Source organism: Terrapene carolina, unplaced genomic scaffold, assembly GCF_002925995.2.
Source record: "Terrapene carolina triunguis isolate 2854851 unplaced genomic scaffold, T_m_triunguis-2.0 Scaffold34029, whole genome shotgun sequence".
Lineage (NCBI taxonomy): Eukaryota > Metazoa > Chordata > Testudines > Emydidae > Terrapene > Terrapene triunguis.
In genome coordinates, this window is record NW_020698380.1 from 2,723,304 (window position 1) to 2,744,471 (window position 21,168).

Below are 21,168 nucleotides of genomic sequence, written 5' to 3' on the forward strand. Positions count from 1 at the left end.
TCGCAGCGAAGCCATCTATGATGGCCTGCGCGTTTCCCAGGGTCACTACCTTTGACAGCAGTACCTTGACGATTGCCTTGGCTACTTGCAGGACAACAACCCCCACGGTAGATTTGCCCACGCCAAAGTGGTTCGCGACTGACCGGTAGCTGTCCGGCGTTGCAAGCTTCCAGAGGGCTATGGCCACTCGCTTCTGGACAGTCAGGGCTGCTCGCATGCGGGTGTCCTTGCGCTTCAGGGCAGGGGACAGCAACTCACAAAGTTCGAGGAAAGTCCCCTTCCGCATGCGAAAGTTTCGCAGCCACTGGGATTCATCCCAGACCTGAAGCACTATGCGGTCCCACCAGTCCGTGCTTGTTTCCCGGGCCCAGAATCGCCGTTCAACAAAATCCACATGCCCCATTGCCACAGTGATGTCCTGGGCGCTGGGGCTCGTGGTTTCTGACAGCTCTGTGCTACTCTCCGACTTCAGGCCCTCACGCCGGTGCCGTAGCCTCCTCGCCTGATTTCTCTGCATCTGCCTCAGGGAAAGGTGTATGATAAGCTGCGAGGTGTTGAGAACGGCCACAACTGCAGCGATGGTCGCAGCGGGATCCATGATCGCAGTGCTGTGGCGTCCGCGCTGTCACTGATCATAAAGTGCGCGAACTGATTTCCCGCCGGCGCTTTCAGGGAGGGAGGGAGGGAGGGCGGTAGTGACTGACGGATGCCGACAGTTACCCAAAAGCACCCTCGCCACATTTTTTTACCCAGAAGGCATTGGAGGATCGACCCAGAATTCCAATGGGCGGCGGGGACTGCGGGAACTGTGGGATAGCTGCCCACAGTGCACTGCTTCCAATGTCGACGCTTTCCCTGGTAGTGTGGACTGACAAAGTCGAATTACTGTCCTTAGTGTAGACACATACGTTCGACTTTCTAATATCGATTGCACATATTCGATTTAACTAAAATCGAACTACTCTCGTAGTGTAGACATACCCTAAGTATGAGAAAACTATTTTCACTGCCAAGATCTGTGTCTCAACACAATCTCATCAGTATGAATTGCACTTAAATCTATATAATTCTTAATTTCTAATTGAACAGTGAATAAGGATGAAACGAGAAAAATTCTGATTAGAAGAGAAAGTTTAATTGTGTTACCTAGTAAGCGCAGGGCTATGTTCAGTCAGGGCTACCAACAGTTTCAGGGCATACACTGGTACTGGGTCAGGTGCCATTAGAATGTGCTCATATCTGCAATGAAAAATAAAAAGTAATTATAGTGAAAAGTCAGATATTCTGTATCATGCAACTGATATGCTTTGAGACTAGCTTAAATTATATCAGCTATTAGAGTTTTATGAAAATCACCAATCCAAAATGATTTTGTTTTCCAAGTCAATAACAAGACAAAAACCTCAGGGCCTTGCAACCTGACTCAAACCTGAATACAAGTGTTGAGCGCAGGTTGGATATGAAAATGACTTAAAACATGTTTGGGTCAGGCTTTAAGAACAAGCCCAGGGGACTAGAGGTGGACATCCCTGGAGGTGGCATGGGAAGGCCGGAGCAACAGCAGATATTCTTTTCTTTACATGGGACAGTGGCTGATGTAAATAGTAAAAGGTACAAGTGCTAGGGAGAGCTCAGAAATATCGTACGAGGGATCATATGTGACCAAACCTAGATTCTTCATTTCATTTATTTTTTTGCAATTTAAAACCTTTTAAAGCACCAGGGCGAGAAGCGTGGGGCTGTTTGTTTTGAATGAAATGTACTTTCATCCTCCAAGGAATGCTAGTGAATGTGCAACAACTCCAATCAGTTTTTATTACTTCAAAAATGCCATATAGTGAGGGAGACATGAGTATTAGTTACCTACCACCTAACATCAACTCATTCCCCTCAAAGTTTGCTTTATTTATTTCTTTTTAAAGACAACTGAAGATTGTACATAACACACAAGCAGATATAGCAGACAGCAAGAACGGCAAATCTGGATGCAATGTCTGATCAACTTTACAAGCAGATAAAAGTTAAAACACGTATGGAGGGTCCAGAGCAGTAAAGAGGTACAAGAAAGAAATCTTTGAAAAGACCCATGCAATATCTCCACTAACCGAATGCCTGGTAAAGAGGAAACGAGATGCTGAATACCAACGAGGACATTGCTACTTCTTCCAACAACATGATAATCTTTGATTTACCAGAGGAATCAGAATATTTCTATTTCTTTGTTTGTTTTAATGAAAAGAACAGCTGTAAAATAATAGCATACGGTAATGGGGAAGAGTAGGGATGAAATAAGATACGAGAGAGAGAGAGACTGACTCACTCCTGTCAAAAACAGCACCTTTCATTAGTAAGAATACCACATTTTTGGCACCAAAATGTTTTCATACTGCATAAGCGTTTTCTAAAAATGTTCTAAAGCAGGACAAAATGCAACAAAAAGCTACAAGCAAATATCACTGGTTATCTTAGCATCTATGGGACTCCCTTCACAGAAAGACACACTCTTACAGGCTTGTGTACACAGTGCACTAATCTGCACCAGAGAGGTATAAATTCTAGGGAGCATTCAGCGCATCACACACTAACTGGCCTGTGGGAAACCTGCTGGCATATATTAAAAGTTCCCTAATGTGTGTTAAAGTAGTCCCGTTTCACACAGTACATGTGTGAGCAAGGCAGGGCTTGCTGTCAGCAACACATCACTGGTACTTGCCTCTAAGCGAAGTGTGCTAGTCATGTTATGTTCCAAGTCCATGACATTTTGGGGAGGAAATACCAGGAACTGAACCTACTGTCTTGCATGGTAGCACAAAGACTTAATACTTGATGGTAGCTTTATATCTGTAATAATTAAAGCTTGTAATTTCCAACTAATAAATTCCAATACCTGAAATAAAGCACATTTTCTCATTTATGATTAATGAACTTCTCTTTCTCTCACATTAGAAAAAAAAAAATCTTAATTCACTAGTGACATAGGCCCCAATCCTGCAAACACTTACACATGCGAGTAGTCCTACTGACCTCAGTGAGACTGCTCATGCATGTTTATAGTCATGGCAAGGACTGCTGGGACTACATTTTTATACAAGGGAGCCTAAAGATAATGACCTAAATTAGCTCTCAAAATCCTGACTTTGTTTGCACAAAACATGGATTTAGGTCTCAAAAACTGATAATTCATAATATTAATAAATATTGATACAGAAGCCTAACTTTAGGCATACATGCTTATAAATGTGGTACTTGGTAACTTGTTAACGTCCATGGAAAAGCTATATTATTTAAAAAACAAATGATTACCATTATATTTATTTAACATCCATCTCCCATGTGTTCAATGAAATCAGTCTTAGTTATTTGTTTTTACTTGAAACTCCAGTTTTTTCCCCCCAAAGGTAACGTAAGTGAACTATTTAGGGTAAGATATTTTGGCGTACTAAGTAATTCTATAGCCAAGTGATTCATTGACCCAAATACCACAGAAAAACCCCAGAACTGCTAAAATGAACATTCTTTTTGTGGCAATTATGATGAACTTTTTCTGGAAAAGTATATATGGTTATGAATCACATATATCCCAGTGCTGTACCTTCTATGTGGAGAACAAGTCTCTTTGCTCCTAAGCCATTACAATGTGAATATCTATGACCAATATTTTCATCACATGAAGAAACGTACAAACTAATATAACTCCGTTTTTAGAGATGAAAATAATTATTTGGTAAATTTAATCTATAATCTGGTAAAGAGCTATATTGCCATCTTTCTCACATATAAATAGTGTCAAGGGAACTCAGAGGTTTTGGAGTTCCTTTAACCACTAAAAATTCTAAACATTTACCTCCTCCCTATCTGAACGATCCAAGATTTTAGTTTGGAGAACTGGGCTGGAAATCTGGCAAGAACAACCACATGATGTTCTTAATCACATTTCAGCACATGAGATCTCAACCAAAACCAAGAAGTGCAGAGGAATGTGTAAATGAGAAATATTATTTTCTGTATTTTAAGAAACATTTTCATTTATGAAAAAGGGTTGGTGTGATCTGAGTTTGAGGAAAATTTAGGTCCGTTTTTATTTAATACAAACCATTTCAACCACCCCTGTTTATTGTGTTATTTCTAAAAGTTTTGTATTGGTTACCAAATACCCAGGAAAAATAAAATCTCTCATTGAAAGAAATGAAAAAACATTCCATTTAATGAAAAGGTAGGGGGAAAAATAACATGCTAATCTACAAACACACTAACACAGTGTTTCTCAAACTGGGGCCGCCACATGTGTAGGGAAAGCCCCTGGGGAGCCGCGATCGGCCGGACCTGCGGACAGGGCAGGTAAACAAACCAGCCGGCCCGCCAGGGGCTTTCCCTACACAAGCGGCAACCCCAGTTTGAGAAACACTGCACTAACATTTCTAACCTAAAATTACCATTCTTAGACTCGAGTAGAGGGTGCCATTCATGTATACAGCACATGAGAAGAAAATGATGACTGTTCTTTGCCAATACTATATTTCTCTGAAGCTGCCCTTTTGCATTTCAGATATATAGAGCAAAATTCTAACACCTGGGAGAATCTTTCACTTGAATCAATTGAATGTGGGCAGACTTCAATTGCACACACAAAGTAGGCCAGCCAGAGTCCCCTTTAAAAATAAAGTCAGCACAAATTAAACTATTAAATCCCCCTTTTCCATACAACTGGATAGTGAGGCTCTCAGTTCTTGAGACTGAAATGGAGCTGAATGTCTCCTTTCAAGAATCTCATTACCATGGAGCTCGAAAATACTGATTTCCCATGGATGGGTAGGTGAAATGCCAAAATTGCCACCAAGTGCACTCTCAACTAATTAAGTGAAAAATCAGAAACCTGACGGTGTAAAAGTTGTCCTGGATACAAACCATTTTCGGTTGAACTCCCCAGGCTAACAACCACATCGAGAACCACTTCTGTTTGGCCAAATAGGCTGCTCTGGTGGAGGGCTTTATATTATTAAGCAAGATTTGCTGGACCACCTCTGAACATCATTCCCCTCCTCATCTAACCATCCAGTATCCATGCAGTGAGATGCAGGGAGATGAGTGCTGGATGTGAAATCTGGCTGTGATACTGAGTCAGGAGGCTGGGATGAAGAGGAAGAGATATGGGAGGCTGGACTGATAATGCAAGGAGGTCAGAGAACCACCATGATCTAGGCCATGCTGGAGGAATGAGAATAAGCATGACATGATACAATTTCAGCTAGAGAATGACCTGTGGGATGATCAGAGTTGGAGGAAAAGCACACAGGAGTGCTGATTTCCAGCGCAGGTGAAAAGCATTGGTAACCACTGGATCACTGTCCTGGACACAGAAGTCAAAAGAGTGCTTGCTGGATGCTGCAGGAGGATGAGCTGGATGGCTAAATCTGGAACCAGTGGGCCTTTGCCTCTGAGATCTATGCCCTTTCCTGGGGTAGTCCCACTGCCTTACTGGAAAGGAGGACTGCCCAAAGAAACGCCTATAGTGGCATCGCTGTACAGCTGGCATATAAGTTCCCAAGGAATGCAAAGTAGTTCGGGAATCCTTAAAAGAGTGCAGGGTCTCATTGCGCTTTTCCAAAAACAAAACCCAACTATCGAAAGTTAAGTCCTCAATGCTCTGCTGCACCTCAGGTACAATGCCTGAATTCTGCAGCCATCAGGTACCTCCTCATGGTCACAGCCAATGCCATAGTTCTGGCTGAGATATCTGCCAGGTCCAGAGCTGACTGTAAAGAAATCTTGGTTACCATAAGGCCTTCTCCAATGAATGCCTTAAACTCTTTAAGGTTTTTAGCAACTTGTCTGCAAACTCCGACATGGCCACCCAATTAACAAAGCCATATTTAGAGAGCAACATCTGCTGGGTTGCAAAGCACATCTGCAGGGAGGAGGAAATATAAATCTTCCTCCCCATTAAGTCCATTCTTTTGGACTCTTTGTCCATAGGTGTAGATTTATGTCATGCCCTGTCATTTGCTGCAGTTATCACAAGAGAGTTAGGGGCCAGGTGGGAGTAGAAACCCTGCATGGAAACAGAGTACCACTTCTCTGAACACTTCGCTGTAAGAGACAACAAAGCAGGAGTATTCCAGAGGGCCTCTGCAGACTCCAACAGAGCCTCATTTAACCAGGACTACTCTCCCTGGAGCTGATGGTTGGAGAACATCCAGCAGCTTACGCATATTGTCCTGCAGAAATTCCACCTGCATACCTAAGGTAGCCTAAGGTCCTTGTATGTCTTAAAGTGCTCAGGCATCCAGGGAGGAAGAGGAGGAGCCTGGCACAGATGAGTCATCCGGAGAGGATGAAGAGGCAGTTTGCTGCGCCAACAACAGGTCCTGGTCTTGCACCATGGGATCTGGTTAGTCACACCTGAGCCATTCTTTTTAGGTTACAAGTCTGAGGAACTGTCCCAGATTGAGGTGTCAACAGAGGTGGTTTTGGAACAAATTGATAAATTAAACAGTAATAAGTCACCAGAACCAGATGGTATTTATTCACCATCATTTATTATGAAGGAACTCAAATATGAAATTGTGGAACTACTAAGCATGGCATATAGCTTATCATTTAAATCAGCTTCTGCACATGGTGATTGGCAGATAGCTAATGTGATGCCAATTTTTAAAAGAGGTGATCCAGGCAATTACAGGCCGGTAAGCCTAACTTCAGTACCAGGCAAATTAGATGAAAGTATAGTAAAGAACAGAATTATACACATTGATGAACACGATTTGTTGGGAAAGAGTCAACATGGCTTTTGTAAAGGGAAATCATGCCCACCAATCTATCAGAATTCTTTGAGGGGAAACAACAAAGATGTGGACAAGGGTGATCCGGTCGATATAGTGTACTTAGACTTTCAGAAAGCCTTTGACAAGGTCCCTTACCGAAGGCTCGTAAGCAAAGTAAGCTGTCATGGGATAAGACAGAAGGTCCTGTTATGGATGAGTAACTGGATAAAAGATAGGAAACAAAGGGTAGGAATAAATGGTCAGTTTACAGAATGGAGAGACATAAATAGTGGTGTCCCCCAGGGTTCTGTACTGTTCAACATATTCATAAATGATCTGGAACAAGGGGTAAACAGTGAGGTGGCAAAATTTGCAGATGACACAAAATTACTCAAGATAGTTAAGTCCAAAGCAAACTGCAAAGAGTTACAAAGTGATCTCACAAAACTGGGCGACTGGGCAACAAAATGACAGATAAATGCAAAGTAATGCACATTGGAAAACATAATCCCAACTATACATACAAAACGATGGGGTCTGAATTAGCTGTTTCCACTCAAGAAAGATCTTGGAATCATTGTGGATAATTCTCTGAAAAGTTCCACTCAATGTGCAGCAGCAGTCAAAAAAAGCTAACCATGTTAGGAACTATTAGGAAAGGGACAGATAGGAAGGCAGAAAATATCATGCATTTATATAAATCCATGGTATACCCACATCTTGAATATTCATGCAGATCTGGTCGCCCTACCTCAAAAATGATATATTAGAATTGGAAAAGGTACAGAGAAGGGCAACAAAAATGATCAGGGTATGGAACAGCTTCCGTATGAGGAAAGATTAAAAAGACTGGGACTTTTCAGCTTGGAAAATAGACGACTATGAGGGGATATGATAGCTGTATATAAAATCTTGACTGGTGTGGAGAAGGTGAATAAGGAAATATTATTTACTCCTTCTCATAAGACAAAAACTAGGGGTCACCCAATGAAATTGATAGGCAAGAGGTTTAAAAACAAACAAAAGGAAGAAGAAGTTACTCACCTTGTGCAGTAACGATGGTTCTTCAAGATGTGTGTCCCTTTGGGTGCTCGACTCTAGGTGTCGGTGCGTCCCTGCGCTGGAGATCGGAGCTTTCTCGCAGCAGTACTCGGCCAGGGGAAGGGAGCTCACAGAGTCGTCTCGTGCAGCTGTTGGCACCTGCTGTAATGTGCATTCCCCCGACCGTCCCATCTGTTCCTTCTCTACCGCAGAGCTCAGCTGTGTGAACTCTGAAGTAGAGGGGAGGAGGGTGGGTAGTGGAGCACCCACAGGGACACACATCTTGAAGAACCATCGTTACTGCACAAGGTGAGTAACAACAACAAACAACAACAACAACAACTTCATCGAGTGGTGTCCCTATAGGTGTTCCACTGTAGGTGCTTGTAGAGCAGTACCCCACCAGGGATGGTAGGGGTTTGGCGTTATGTATAAGTGTGTGATGAGAGCACTGTAAGGCCAATGATAGCGTCTGAGACAAGGCCTTGGATGATAGCGTAATGCTTTGCAAAAGTGTGCTCTGATGTCCAGGTTGCAGCTCTACGAATATCTATTACGGGGACATTGTTCAAGAACGCAATCAATGTCGCCATGGCTCATGTTGAGTGGGATCTGATGCCCACGGGGGGTTCTTTGTGATGCAGGTGGTAGCAAGTATGAATACAGATAGAGACCCATTTGGAGAGTCTCTGGGTCGATATTGTAGAGCCCTTCGAGCGCTCTGCTGCAGAGACTAATAGTCTTGGTGACTTGCGAAATGGTTTAGTTCTGTCCAAGTAGAAGGCTACAACCCATCTGACATCCAGCAGGTGCAACGTTGGTTTTCGAGAGTTATGTGGCTTGGGATAGAAGGCAGGTAAGTGTATGGTTTGGTTAATATGAAAATTTGTAGCCACTTTGGGCAAGAATTTTGGGTGAGGACATAACGTGATTTTGTCTTTGGTAAATACAGTGTACAATGGTTCTGCCATCAATGCTCCTATTTCGCTGACATGTCTGGCAGACGTGATTGCCACTAGGAATGTGACCTTCATTGACATATGAAGGAGCGAGCAGGTTGCTAGAGGCCCGAAGGGTGGTCCTGTGAGACATTTGAGCACAAGATTGAGATCCCATGGTGGTGCAGGTTGGCATACTTCTAGGTACATGTTCTGTATACCTGCTAGAAAGCGCAATGTAATCAGGTGAGCGAATATTGGAGCCCCTTCTATCTGTTCGTGGAGGGCCGTAATGGCAGCGAGGTGTACTTTAATAGAGCTTATGGCTAACCCCGTTTCCTTCCATTCTAGTAGGTAGTCTAGGATCATAGATAGAGGCGCTGTGGTCGAGTCCAACTGTTTTTGCTGACACTAAAAGGAGAATCTTCTCCACTTGTGGCGGTAAGTATTTCTAGTGGTGAGGCGACGGCTATTTAGTAATACCTGTTTTACTTTCTCCGAACAGTTCAATTCCCCATGTTTGAACCAGAGAGGAGCCACGCTTTGAGATGGAGTTTCGCTGGACCTGGATGGAGCGTCAGGCCCTTGTTCTGGAACAGGAGGTCCGTCCGGAAAGGGAGCGGTTGTGGGGCACAGACTGCTAGATGTGAGAGGTATGGAAACCAAGTCTGTCTGGGCCATGTGAGGACAATAAGCATGATGTATGCTGTCGAGTCGTATCTTGCGGATGACCCGTGGAATCAGTGGTATCGGCGGGAAGACGTACATGAGTGACACGTTCCACGGGAAGAGGAAGGCATCCCCTAACGATCCCGGTGCCAAGCCTGCCCTGAAGCAAAATAGTGGACATTTGTGATTTGTCGCTGAGGCGAAAAGGTCAATTACTGGGTGACCCCATTTTTGGAATATTGTGTCGAGAACACGGTAGTTGATTTCCCACTTGTGTTCCTGCGAAAAGTGCCTCCTGAGGTTGTCGGCTGTAGTGTTTTGTCACCCTGGTAGGTATGATGCTGTGATGTTTATATTGTTGCGGATGCAGAAGTTCTGTAAATTCATGGCTTCTACGCATAGCAAATGCGACCTGGCTCCTCCTCTGTGATTGATGTAAAACATGCACACCACATTGTCGGTGAGAATAGAGATTAAGGTTTCTCATATGAGTGGGAGGAAGTGTCAGCATGCATTGTGTAGCATGCGGAGTTCCAGGAGATTGATACATAGTCGGGTTTCTGTCGCAGACCGCTTGCCTTGTACATTGTGGTGACCCAAGTGGGCGCCCCAACCTATCAGGGAGGCATCTATTGTAATAGTCACTGATGGGGGGGGTCTTGTTGAAAGGGAATCCCGGAACATACATTCCCTGGCTGTGTCCACCATTGTAGGGAGAGGATAACCCTTGGTGGTAGTGTCATACGTCTGTTGAGAGAGTTTTTTCTGGGTGCATAGACCATGCTCAACCAGTGTGGCAGACAGCGCATATGGAGTCTGGCATACTTTACTACGAAAGTCGTAGCTGCCATATGTCCCAGAATCTGAAGGCATGTCCTCACTGAAGTTTGTGGGCTGAAGGTCACTGTGGAAATAAGAGTGGTCAATGTAGTAAATCTGTGGTTTGACAATATTGCCATGGCTTGTATGGAGTCTAGGTTGGCTCTGATAAACTGCAATCGCTGGGTTGGTTCCAGGGTGGATTTCTTTTCGTTTACCTGTAGACCTAAGTTGGTGAAACAGGTCTATTGTGGTCTTCGGCATGCCTGCAGTTTCTTGTCGGTTGGCATCCTTGAGAAGGCAATCATCCAAATAGGGGAAGATTATGACTCCATTGTGTCGTAAATGTGCTGCTACTACCGCGAGTGTTTTTGAGAATATGCAGGGAGCAGTGGACAGTCCGAAGGGAAGGACCCTGTATTGGTAGTGATTGGGTCCTACTGTGAACTTCGGGAACCGTCTGTGGGCAGGATGTAGTGTAATATGGAAGTATGCGTCTTGGAGGTCGAGGGCTGCAAACCAGTCCTCCGCATCTAGCGCTAGGATTATTGTGGCCAGAGTGACCGTTTTGAACCTGTGGTTGTGTACGAACCTGTTGAGTTTTTGGAGATCTAAGATTGGTCTCCATCCCCCTCCTTTCGTCTCTGTCAGGAAATATTTGGAATAAAAACCCCTCCCTTGGTATTGATGTGGTACTGGGTCTACAGCACCCAGCAGTAGGAGGTGGTCTACTTCCTGTTACAAAAGGTGCTTGTGAAAGGGGTCCCTGAAGAGGGACGGGGAAGGGGGGAGAGTAGGGGGAATAGCTGTGAAAGGAATGGTGTAGCCAGATTGTATGATCTCCAAAACCCATTGATCTGTGGTTATCGCAGCCCAGACATGGTAAAATGGGCGTAGGCGGTGACCAAAATTGTGGGATAGGGTATCTGTTGGCGCTAGAGGTGTGGGGCGGTCGTGCATACCCTCGACCAAGACTTCAAAATTGTGGCTTAAATGTAGATGGACAAGGGACGAGGCCTGGTTCTGTGGAGCTTGTCGTCTCTGAGCCCGTTGTTTGGGTCTGTTCTGAGTGAAGTATCGTGGTTGTTGATGGTTAAACGAGGTGTCTGGTGACCCCTGGTATGGTGTAAAGCGAGGGCATTTATCAGGCGGATGTATGCCTAGTGTATGCAGCGTTGCTCGGGAGGCCTTCATGGTATGGAGGACGTTGTCTGTTTACGACAAGAATAGTTTATGCCTATCGAAGGGGAGATTCTCCAGTTTTAGCTACAGTTCTTTTGGAATTCCCGAAGCCTGCAACCATGATGTTCTTCTCATAACCACAGCTGTTGCAGTTGTTCGGGCTGTTGTGTCCGCTACATCCATTGAGGCTTGCAGCACTGTGCGGGCTATTAACTGACCCTCGTTAATAATGGCAGTGAGTTGAGGACGTTTATGCTCGGGGAGGTCCTCCACGAGCGCTTGTATTTTACTATAGTTAGAGTAGTCGTAATTTGCTAGTAGAGCAGAATAGTTGGCAATTCTAAGCAGAAGGGTGGCTGACGAGTAAACTTTCCGCCCAAAGAGGTCCAGTTTCTTGTGTTCTTTATCTTGCAGTGAGGAGCGGAAATGAGGCTGTTTACCGTGCTTATTAGCAGCCTCTACTACCAGAGAGCAGGTTTGAGGGTGTGAAAACAAAAATTCCATGCCTTTGGCTGGAACAAAGTATTTCCTGTCAGCCCTTTTGTTGGTGGGTGGTGCCGATGCCGGTGTTTGCCATATTACCTCCGCAGGCTCTATTATAGCCTCATCTTTGGGGAGGGCAATCTCGGTCGATGATGCCAGTTGTAAGATTTTTAACAACTTATGTTGTTTCTCCTGCACCTCATATAAGGCAATTTCTTGGCTGTTTGCTACTCTTTTGAAGAGTTCTTGGACTCTGGTGTCGTAGGGGTAGATGGCGTCACCGCTTCGTCTGGTGCAGAAGATGAGTGTGGGGCAAGTGGTGAATCATCCAGGTCTACCTGAGATAGTATCTCTTCCTCTTCTATCTCTGTCTCAGGGGGGTCAGAGGTTTCTCTGTGTGGTAATGATGGATGTACTCTGGAACCTCTTGTGGCTGGGGAAGGGGGACCAAAATAGGGGCTCTGGTACGTGGGCCAAGGACCCCATTGTGACCATTGTATTGGGTAAGGTGCTAATGGGTAAGGCCAGTACTGTGCATACGAGGGCTGTGAATGCTCTGAGGGATGAGGCTTCGGCTTCACAGCATTCCATGTAGGTCTCATCTGTGATGGGGATGAACGTTGAGAGGAGAAGCGGGTGTCCTGCACGTCTCCTTCCTCACCACTATGCATAGAAGGTGGTGCAGGAGATGAAGGATGGTACCATGTTATGTAGCTCGGGGAGTGTTCGGTGCCAAGCAGTGGTGACTGCAGTGTCGAAGAAACTGCTATGTCAGCAGGACACAGGAGTTGCGCTGGTCCTGCCTTGGGGTTGCAGTTGACCGTTGGAGCGCTGACCGGTGCTGGGTTTGGCTTGTTAGCCGGCATCAAGTCTTGGGGTAGTGCTGGTGGCGGCAGCATTGATTGCGGTACCGCTGCCTGTGCCGCACTCTGCACCGAGGTAGTCGGTGCCGTGGAGGAGACGTGACGTCTCAACTCCAGTGCCAAGCGTTGGGGCTCAGCAGGGGTCCGCTGAGGGACGGTGCCGGAGGATCCCGGTGCCTCATAAGTGCTCACTCTGGATGAGAGGAGCATTGAGGGTAAAGACCTCGCTGGGGAAACTCTTTTTCTGAGAGACCCTTGCTGGAGAGGTCGAGGCTCGTTTCCTGACAGTTTTGGAAGTCGGAGCCTTATCAGAGCTCAGGGATCTTGGTCTGTGAGACTCCCTGGAGGACGTCTCTTGCGGAGGTTGGAGAGATTTCTCCAGCAGAAGCATTTTCAAGCGGAGATCCCTGTCACTTCTTGCCCTTGATGTTAAGTTGGTGCAATGGGCACATTTCTGGGAGATATGAGTTTCTCCCAGACAGCGAATGCAGGATGTGTGGTAGTCAGAGACCGTCATCAGTTCACGGCAGGAGTCACACTTTTTAAATCCTGTTGAGCCCAGCATGACTGCAGTTAAGCCTCTCCCATCTCTCAAGAGATAAGGGTGGGAGTTAATTGTAAAGGTAAACTGTAGAAACTATTCCCAAACGGGGAGTCAAGGGGAGAAAAAGCCTTCTTCTCTTTTCCTTTTTTTTTTTTCCTGAAGAAAAATCTCTAAGAGGAACTAAGGAAACTATGTAACTATGTATAGACTAAGACTAACTAAACAATGTAACTAAGTATAGACTAAAAAGAAGTTCCTGTGTAACTTGTAACTTTTTTTTTCCAGAAAGCATCAAAGAGCACTGCCGCGGAGCTCCGTCTGCAGCTGAGGACGGTTGAGAAGGAACTGAGGGGACGGACGGCAGAGCGTGCGCTACAGCAGGTGCCAACGGCTGCTCGAGAGGACTCCTGTAAGCGCCCTTCCCTGGGCTGAGTTCTGCTGCGAGAAATCTCTGATCTCCGGCGCAGGGATGCACCGACACCTAGAGTGGAGCACCCACAGGGACACCACTTGATGTAGAAGTACTTCTTCACACAATGCACAGTCAACCTGTGAAACTCATGGCCAGGGGGTGTTGTGAAGATCAAAACTATAATGGGATTAAAAAAATATCTAGATAAGTTCATGGACAATAGATCTGTCAATGGTCAGGGATGCAACCCCATGCTCTGAGTGTCCCTAGACTGTTTGCCAGAACCTGGGAGTGGATGGCAGGCAATGGATCACTTGATGATTGCCCTCTAAAACATCTGGAATTGGCCACTGTTGGAAGACAGGATACTGGACTAGATGGACAATTGGTCTGACCCAGTATGGCTGTTCTTCTGGATAACCCTGGAGGCCCAGAGGGAAAAGGCTCAGCAGTCGCTTGTAGCTGTGGTGGTTTGGGAATGAGAGCCACTAATGGGACTGGTGATCTCACTCTGGAGCAGGTTGAAGAGTAAGACCTCAAAAACTGAGGGTTGTCATAAGGAGGACACTGGGCAAAGGGATATGGCATTGGTGGTCAGTAGGCACTGGGTCAAGACCCCTGTCCCGACTGCAGGAATGATGCCAATCTCAGTACTCAGGCATCAGAGATCAGAGATCACCATATTGGGTGATGACAGAGGGGAGAATGACCCTAACCAGGATCTCGAGGGGGTCTCAGAGATTCTCCGGTGACAACAGGGAAGTCAGCCCCAATAGGGTGAACAAATGATCTGACCAATCTGAAGCACAACACGTGGCGTGATATCAGTGGTGAAAAGGGATAGGGAATCAGCACCAGCGGTACTGAGGAAGTCAGGCTCCCACACAGTACCAGAGAAGGCACCTGCACAGAGGCCAAGGATGGTACCGAGCTTGACAACAAGATCTGCTGCCGGGGCAATGACAGTGCAGAGGGGCACATCCCCATCAAGGGGGCCTTCAGTGCTGGGCACGGCATCAGCCTCAATTCCACAGCCTGAGATGTGGACAGTGCGAATTGCAGTGCAAAGAAACTCGGCAGCTCTGCAACACAGCCAGAAGGTGCCAAGGGAACAGCGGAAGATGAAGCAGTAGACACAATGGTACCAGAAGACTCCCGAACTAGTGGAGAGTCAGATAGAAGCAAATCAGGTCGGAAGCCACCTGATATGCCAACAGCATGGAGACAGTCGGCACTGGTGCTTGCATCATCAGTACCAGATTCAATGGATGCCCCATGACTAGACCCGGAGTCAACAGTATGAGCTCTCGCTGATCTCGGCGCACTACTAGGGAGTGATTGGATGGACCTGCTCCATCCCATGTGCTGAAAGGAGTATAGTGCCGGTCAGCACTCCTCTTGAAAGGTGATGAAGTTTCCCCAAGCCATGGCACTAGGGTTGCTAACCTTCCAGGACTGGCCTGGAGTCTCCAGAAATTAAAGATTATGTCATGTGATGAAATCTTCAGGAATACATTCAACCAAAATTGGCAACCCTACAAGGCATGGTCCCCTTTAGTCTTATGGGACCTCTTTCTTGCCTCACAGCCTGCTCCAGAAGGTGCTGCAGCTGTAAGTCTCTCATCATCTGAGTTCTCTTAATGAATGACTTTCAGATGGAGCACTATTCCTTTATGTGTCCCTCACAGAGACACAACAAGCACCTCATGTGAGGATCGCTATTGGGGATAGCCCCTCCACGCAACAGACAATGCTTGAACCCTGATGAGGGCATCAGACAGGGCAGACAACTACTCAAACTAACACCAAAGTAAACCTAAAGTACCACTAACTATTATATAGAATAAAACAAGAAAAACCTCAGAAAACCAAGACTGAAAATGCGAGGTGAACACACCTCACTGAGCTCTGACTCTAGCTGCAGGAGGTGAGAAAGAACTTGAGGGGGATTGGGGCAACGCCGCCCTTACAAAGCCAGAGGGGGGCTAGGACAGCAGGGTACGAGTGCCACTCAGTGGGTACTTCTGGACAAAGTTCTACGGCTTTGGTACACTGGACACATGCCTACATGAAATACATGGCTGCATCTACTCAAAGAAGAACAGTTCTTAACTCATTAGCTGGGCAAACATGGATTTGTTTAAATCACAGCCCAAGAGCTGAGGGAAATTCTTGTCTTGTTCTAAGAGAAACCATGGAGACAGTATCACTGAGATACAACTTGGGCATCCCACAGATGTTCTATTTGTGTCATTGTGACACTCTGTACCCCGGAACCCCCATATTCACCACTGTGATATGACTATGATAGGTTTTGTACAAAGTATGTCTTGTGAGATATCGTTTAAAAAAGTCTTGATTTGCTGAGCATTAATATCCTATTGGATTGTGTGCACTAGCATTTTATGTACAGTTATGAAGTATTGCTATATATGTTAATGAAATATGTTGTGAGGTTGAGGCAACTATCACTGGCCAGACAGGCATTGATGGCCCATCAAGAAGAATCTGCTATCCCAGAGACTCCGCGGAGAAGGCATGTATGCAGTGAGGGTTGCCTAACTCTCACGTCACAGCAAGGATCTTTCTAGTTGCTGGAAGGAAGTATAAAAGAGGGATAGTGACATCATCACTTGGGCTCTCTCCTCCCCCATCTCCACACCTGGAAGATAAAGACTCTGAATTGGGGAGATGGGTCCTAGACTGAAAAGGAATACAGCCTGTGTATTAAGGACTATGAGATGCCTGTCACATCTATTAGGGTGAGCAAAGCTGTTTGATTCAAATCTTGCTTAGTCTGCTAAAGTTAGAATTTAGACTGAAATTTTATTTTAATTTCTTGTGTAATCAACTTTGCTCTCTATGCCTGCTACTTAAAATCTAGCTTTCTGTAGTTAATAAATCTGTTTTATATTTTACCTAAAACAGTGTGGGGTTGGTTGAAGTGCTTGGGGAATCTCAGCTCAGATTAATGAGGGCTGTTGCACATCCACAACCCTTTGTTGGAGTGGCGAACTAATTAATGAGTTTATATTGTCTAAGGCCTGGTCTACACTACGGGATTAATTCGGATTTAGCAGCGTTAATCCGAATTAACCCTTCACCCGTCCACACTACAGAGCCAGTTAATTCGAATTAAAGGGCCCTTTAAATCGATTTCTGTACTCCACCTCGACGAACGGAGTAACGTCAAAATCGATTTTGTTAATCCGAATTAGGCTTAGTGTGGCCACAAATCGATGGTATTGGCCTCCGGGAGCTATCCCACAGTGCACCACTGACCGCTCTGGACAGCAATCTGAACTCGCATGCACTGGCCAGGTAAACAGGAAAAGACCCAGGAAAATTTGAATTTCATTTCCTGTTTCCTGTTTGCTCAGCGTGGAGAGCACAGGTGACCACAGATACCACAGATACCTCAGCTCATCAGCACAGGTAACCATGCAGGCTGATAATCGAAAAAGAGCACCAGCATGGACCACACGGGAGGTACTGGATCTGATCGCTGTATGGGGTGAGGATTCAGTGCTAGCAGAACTTCGTTCAAAGAGACGAAATGCTAAAACTTTTGAAAAAATCTCCAAGGGCATGATGGAGAGAGGCCACAATAGGGACTCAGATCAGTGCCGCGTGAAAGTGAAGGAGCTCAGACAAGCCTATCAAAAAACAAAGGAGGCAAACGGTCGCTCCGGGTCAGAGCCGCGGACATGCCGCTTCTACGCAGAGCTGAATGCAATTCTAGGGGGGGCCGCCACCACTACCCCACCTGTGATCATGCAAACCGGGTCTGGGATAGTCTCTACACCTGAGGATTCTGAGGGTGGGGAAGAGGAGGAGGAGGAGGATCAGGATCTTGCAGAGAGCACCCAGCACTCCGTTCTCCCCAACAGCCAGGAGCTTTTTCTCAGCCTGACTGAAGTACCCTCCCAAGCCTCCCAAGCCAGTAGCCAAGACCATGACCCCATGGAAGGGACCTCAGGTGAGTTTACCTTTTAAAATATAAAACATGGTTTAAAAGCAAGGTATTTTAATGATTATTTTGCCCTGAGGACTTGGGATGCATTCGCAGCCAGTACAGCTACTGGAAAAGTCTGTTAACGTGTCTGGGGATGGAGCGGAAATCCTCCAGGGACATCTCCATGAAGCTCTCCTGGAGGTACTCCAAAAGCCTTGCCACAAGGTTTCTGGGCAGTGCAGCCTTATTCCGTCCTCCACGGTAGGACACTTGACCGCGCCATGCTTGCAGCAAGTAATCTGGTATCATTGCCTGACAAAGCCTGGCAGCGTATGGTCCCGGTGTTTGCTGGCATTCAAGCAACATCCGTTCTTTATCTCGCTGTGTAATCCTCAGGAGAGTGATATCGCTCATGGTAACCTGCTTGAAATACGGGAACTTAATTAAGGGGACAGAGGTGGCCGTTCCTACTGGGCTGTTTGCCTGTGGCTGATAAGAAATCCTTCCCTGCAGTTAGCCAAGCGCAGGGGCGGGAGGGGGGGGGGGGGGGGTTGGGCCCGGGGTTTTTCGGGTTGGGGGGGGGGGGGGGTGCCGGGGGCGGGGGGGGGGGGGGGGGGGGGGGGGGGGGGGGGCGGATGGGTTAGTTTAGTTTCAGCAGGGATTTTCCCTGTTACCAGCCACGCGGTCGGGGAGGGGTACATTGAGCATTCCAGGGAATTCATGGCGGGAGGGGGGGCGGGGGGAGTTAGTTTGTTTTCTGCTGCTGAAGGTTAACAGGAAAACCTCAGCAGTCAACAGGCTTTGATTGGTATGTTGGAAAGGATGGCGCAGAAGCCAAAAGACAATGGCTTACCATGGCTGCCTGCAAGCTGAATTCTGTTGCCCGGACCTGCGTCTGTGATCTCTAACACCAAAGCCACAGGCACTCAATATTAAGATGGAAAATGCGACCTTGTACTGAAATCACATGTGCTATGTAATGTGAATAGTGTTCACCATGAAAGAGTACAGGCATTGTTCTGTAAAATGTATCATTTTAAAAACTTCTCTACTTTTTTTCAACCCTCCCTCTAGCAGCTGCAAATGTTTCAAGCCTCCCTCCTGCGTCCAGAAGGCTCTCTCAGATAAGGCGTCGTAGAAAGATGACGCGAGACGACATGTTCAAAGAAATAATGAAATCCACCCACAATCAAAGAGCTCATTTGAATGAGTGGAAGGACACTGTATCTAAATTTAGGAAAGATGCCAGTGACCGTGAGGTCTTGAGGGATGCTCGAGATGAGAGGTGGCAGGCTGCAATGCTGGGGCTGCTGCGTGAGCAAACGGACATGCTCCGGCGTCTGGTGGAGTTTCAGGAACGGCAGCAGGATGACAGACTGCCGCTGCAGCCGCTGTATAACCTACCTCCCCCCTCACCATGTTCCATATCCTCCTCACCCAGACGTGTAAGAACGCGGGGGGGGAGGCTCCGTGCACCCTCTCACTCCACCCCAGGGGAGAGCCCAACCAAAAGGCTGTCATTATATTGAATTTGATCAGTGGCCTTAGACTTCCCTCTTATCCTCCTCCCAAACCTCACCCACATTACCTTCTTGGTTCTCTCCCTATGTTTATAATCACTTAATAAAGAATACATGATTTTTAAACGATAGTGACTTTATTACCTTTGAAAGAAAGCTGGGGGGAGGGTGGGTTGCTTACAGAGAATGAATGAGAATGAAGGGGGCTGGTTTTCATGAAGGGAGAAACAAACAGAAATTTCACACTGTAGCCTGGCCAGTCATGAAACTGGTTTTCAGAGCTTCTCTGATGCACACTGCTTCCTGGTGTGTTCTTCTAATCGCCCTGGTGTCTGGCTGCGCGTAATCAGCAGCCAGGCGATTTGCCTCAGCCTCCCACCTGGCCATAAAGGTCTCCCCCTTACTTTCACAGAGATTGTGGAGCACACAGCAAGCAGAAATAACAATGGGGAGATTTCTTTGGCTGAGGTCAGAGCGAGTTAGTAGCGATCTCCAGCGCGCTTTTAAACGGCCAAATGCACATTCTACCACCATTCTGCACTTGCTCAGCCTGTAGTTAAACAGCTCCTGACTCCTGTCCAGGCTGCCTGTGTATGGCTTCATGAGCCATGGCATTAAGGGGTAGGCTGGGTCCCCAAGGATAACAATAGGCATTTCAACATCCCCAACGGTTATTTTCTGGTCCGGGAAGTAAGTCCCTTGCTGCAGCCGTTTAAACAGATTAGTGTTCCTGAAGACGCGTGCATCATGAACCCTTCCCGGCCACCCCACGTTGATGTCGGTAAAACGTCCCTTGTGATCCACCAGTGCTTGCAGCACCATTGAAAAGTACCCCTTGCGGTTTACGTACTGGGTACCCTGGTGCTCCGGTGCCAAGATAGGGATGTGGGTTCCATCTATCGCCCCACCACAGTTAGGGAATCCCATTGCAGCAAAGCCATCCACTATGACCTGCACATCCCCCAGAGTCACTAGCTTGTGTAGCAGCACCTCAGTGATTGCTTTGGCTACTTGTATCACAGCAGCCCCCACAGTAGATTTGCCCACTCCAAATTGATTCCCCACTGACCGGTAGCTGTCTGGCGTTGCAAGCTTCCACAGGGCTATTGCCACTCGCTTCTCAACTGTGAGGGCTGCTCTCATCCTGGTATTCTGGCGCTTCAGGGCAGGGGAAAGCAAGTCACAAAGTTCCATGAAAGTGCCCTTACGCATGCGAAAGTTCCGCAGCCACTGGGAATCGTCCCACACCTGCAACACTATGCGGTCCCACCAGTCTGTGCTTGTTTCCCGGGCCCAGAATCGGCGTTCCATGCCTATAACCTGCCCCATTAACAGCATGATCTCCAAAGCACCGGGTCCCGCGGTTCGATAGAATTCCATGTCTATATCCTCATCACTGTCGTCACCGCGCTGCTGTTGCCTGCCCCTCTCCGCCTGGTTTTCCAGGTTCTTGTTCAGCATAAACTGCACGATAAGGCGCGAGGTATTTACAATGTTCATGACTGCTGTCTTGAGCTGAGCGGGCTCCATGCTTGCCGTGGTATGGAGTCTGCTGCGTTCAGCCAGGAAAAAAGGCGCGAAATGGTTGTCTGCCGTCCGTTGCTTTCATGCAGGGAGGGGGGGAGGGAGGGAGGGGTGAGGCTGTACCCAGAACCACCTGCGACAATGTTTTGGTCCCATCAGGCACTGGGATCTCAACCCAGAATTCCAATGGGCAGGGGAGACTCCGGGAACTATGGGATAGCTATGGGATAGCTACCCACAGTGCAACGCTCCAGAAATCGACGCTAGCCCCAGTACATGGACGCACACCACCGAATTAATTTGCTTAGTGTGGCCGCATACAATCGAATTAATACAACCGGTTTACCAAATTCGAATTAGCTAAATTCGGATTAATCGTGTAGTGTAGATGTACCCCAAGGGAGTCTTGAGCAGTATGAGATGGTATACGTCTGGGGGACAAGCAGGGCTGGCTCCA

At 46.8% G+C, this 21,168-nt stretch overlaps 1 protein-coding gene across 1 annotated transcript in view; it reads right to left on the reverse strand.

Moving 5' to 3' along the window:
- The window catches only part of LOC112119303 (serine/threonine-protein kinase ULK4), a 421,700-nt gene that overhangs the window by 243,206 nt on the left and 157,326 nt on the right, over positions 1–21,168 (reverse strand). The window contains exon 29 of the mRNA XM_029914272.1: positions 1,147–1,239. Within this exon, the coding sequence (XP_029770132.1) occupies positions 1,147–1,239 (93 nt within the window). The remainder of the gene's footprint in view (positions 1–1,146; positions 1,240–21,168) is intronic.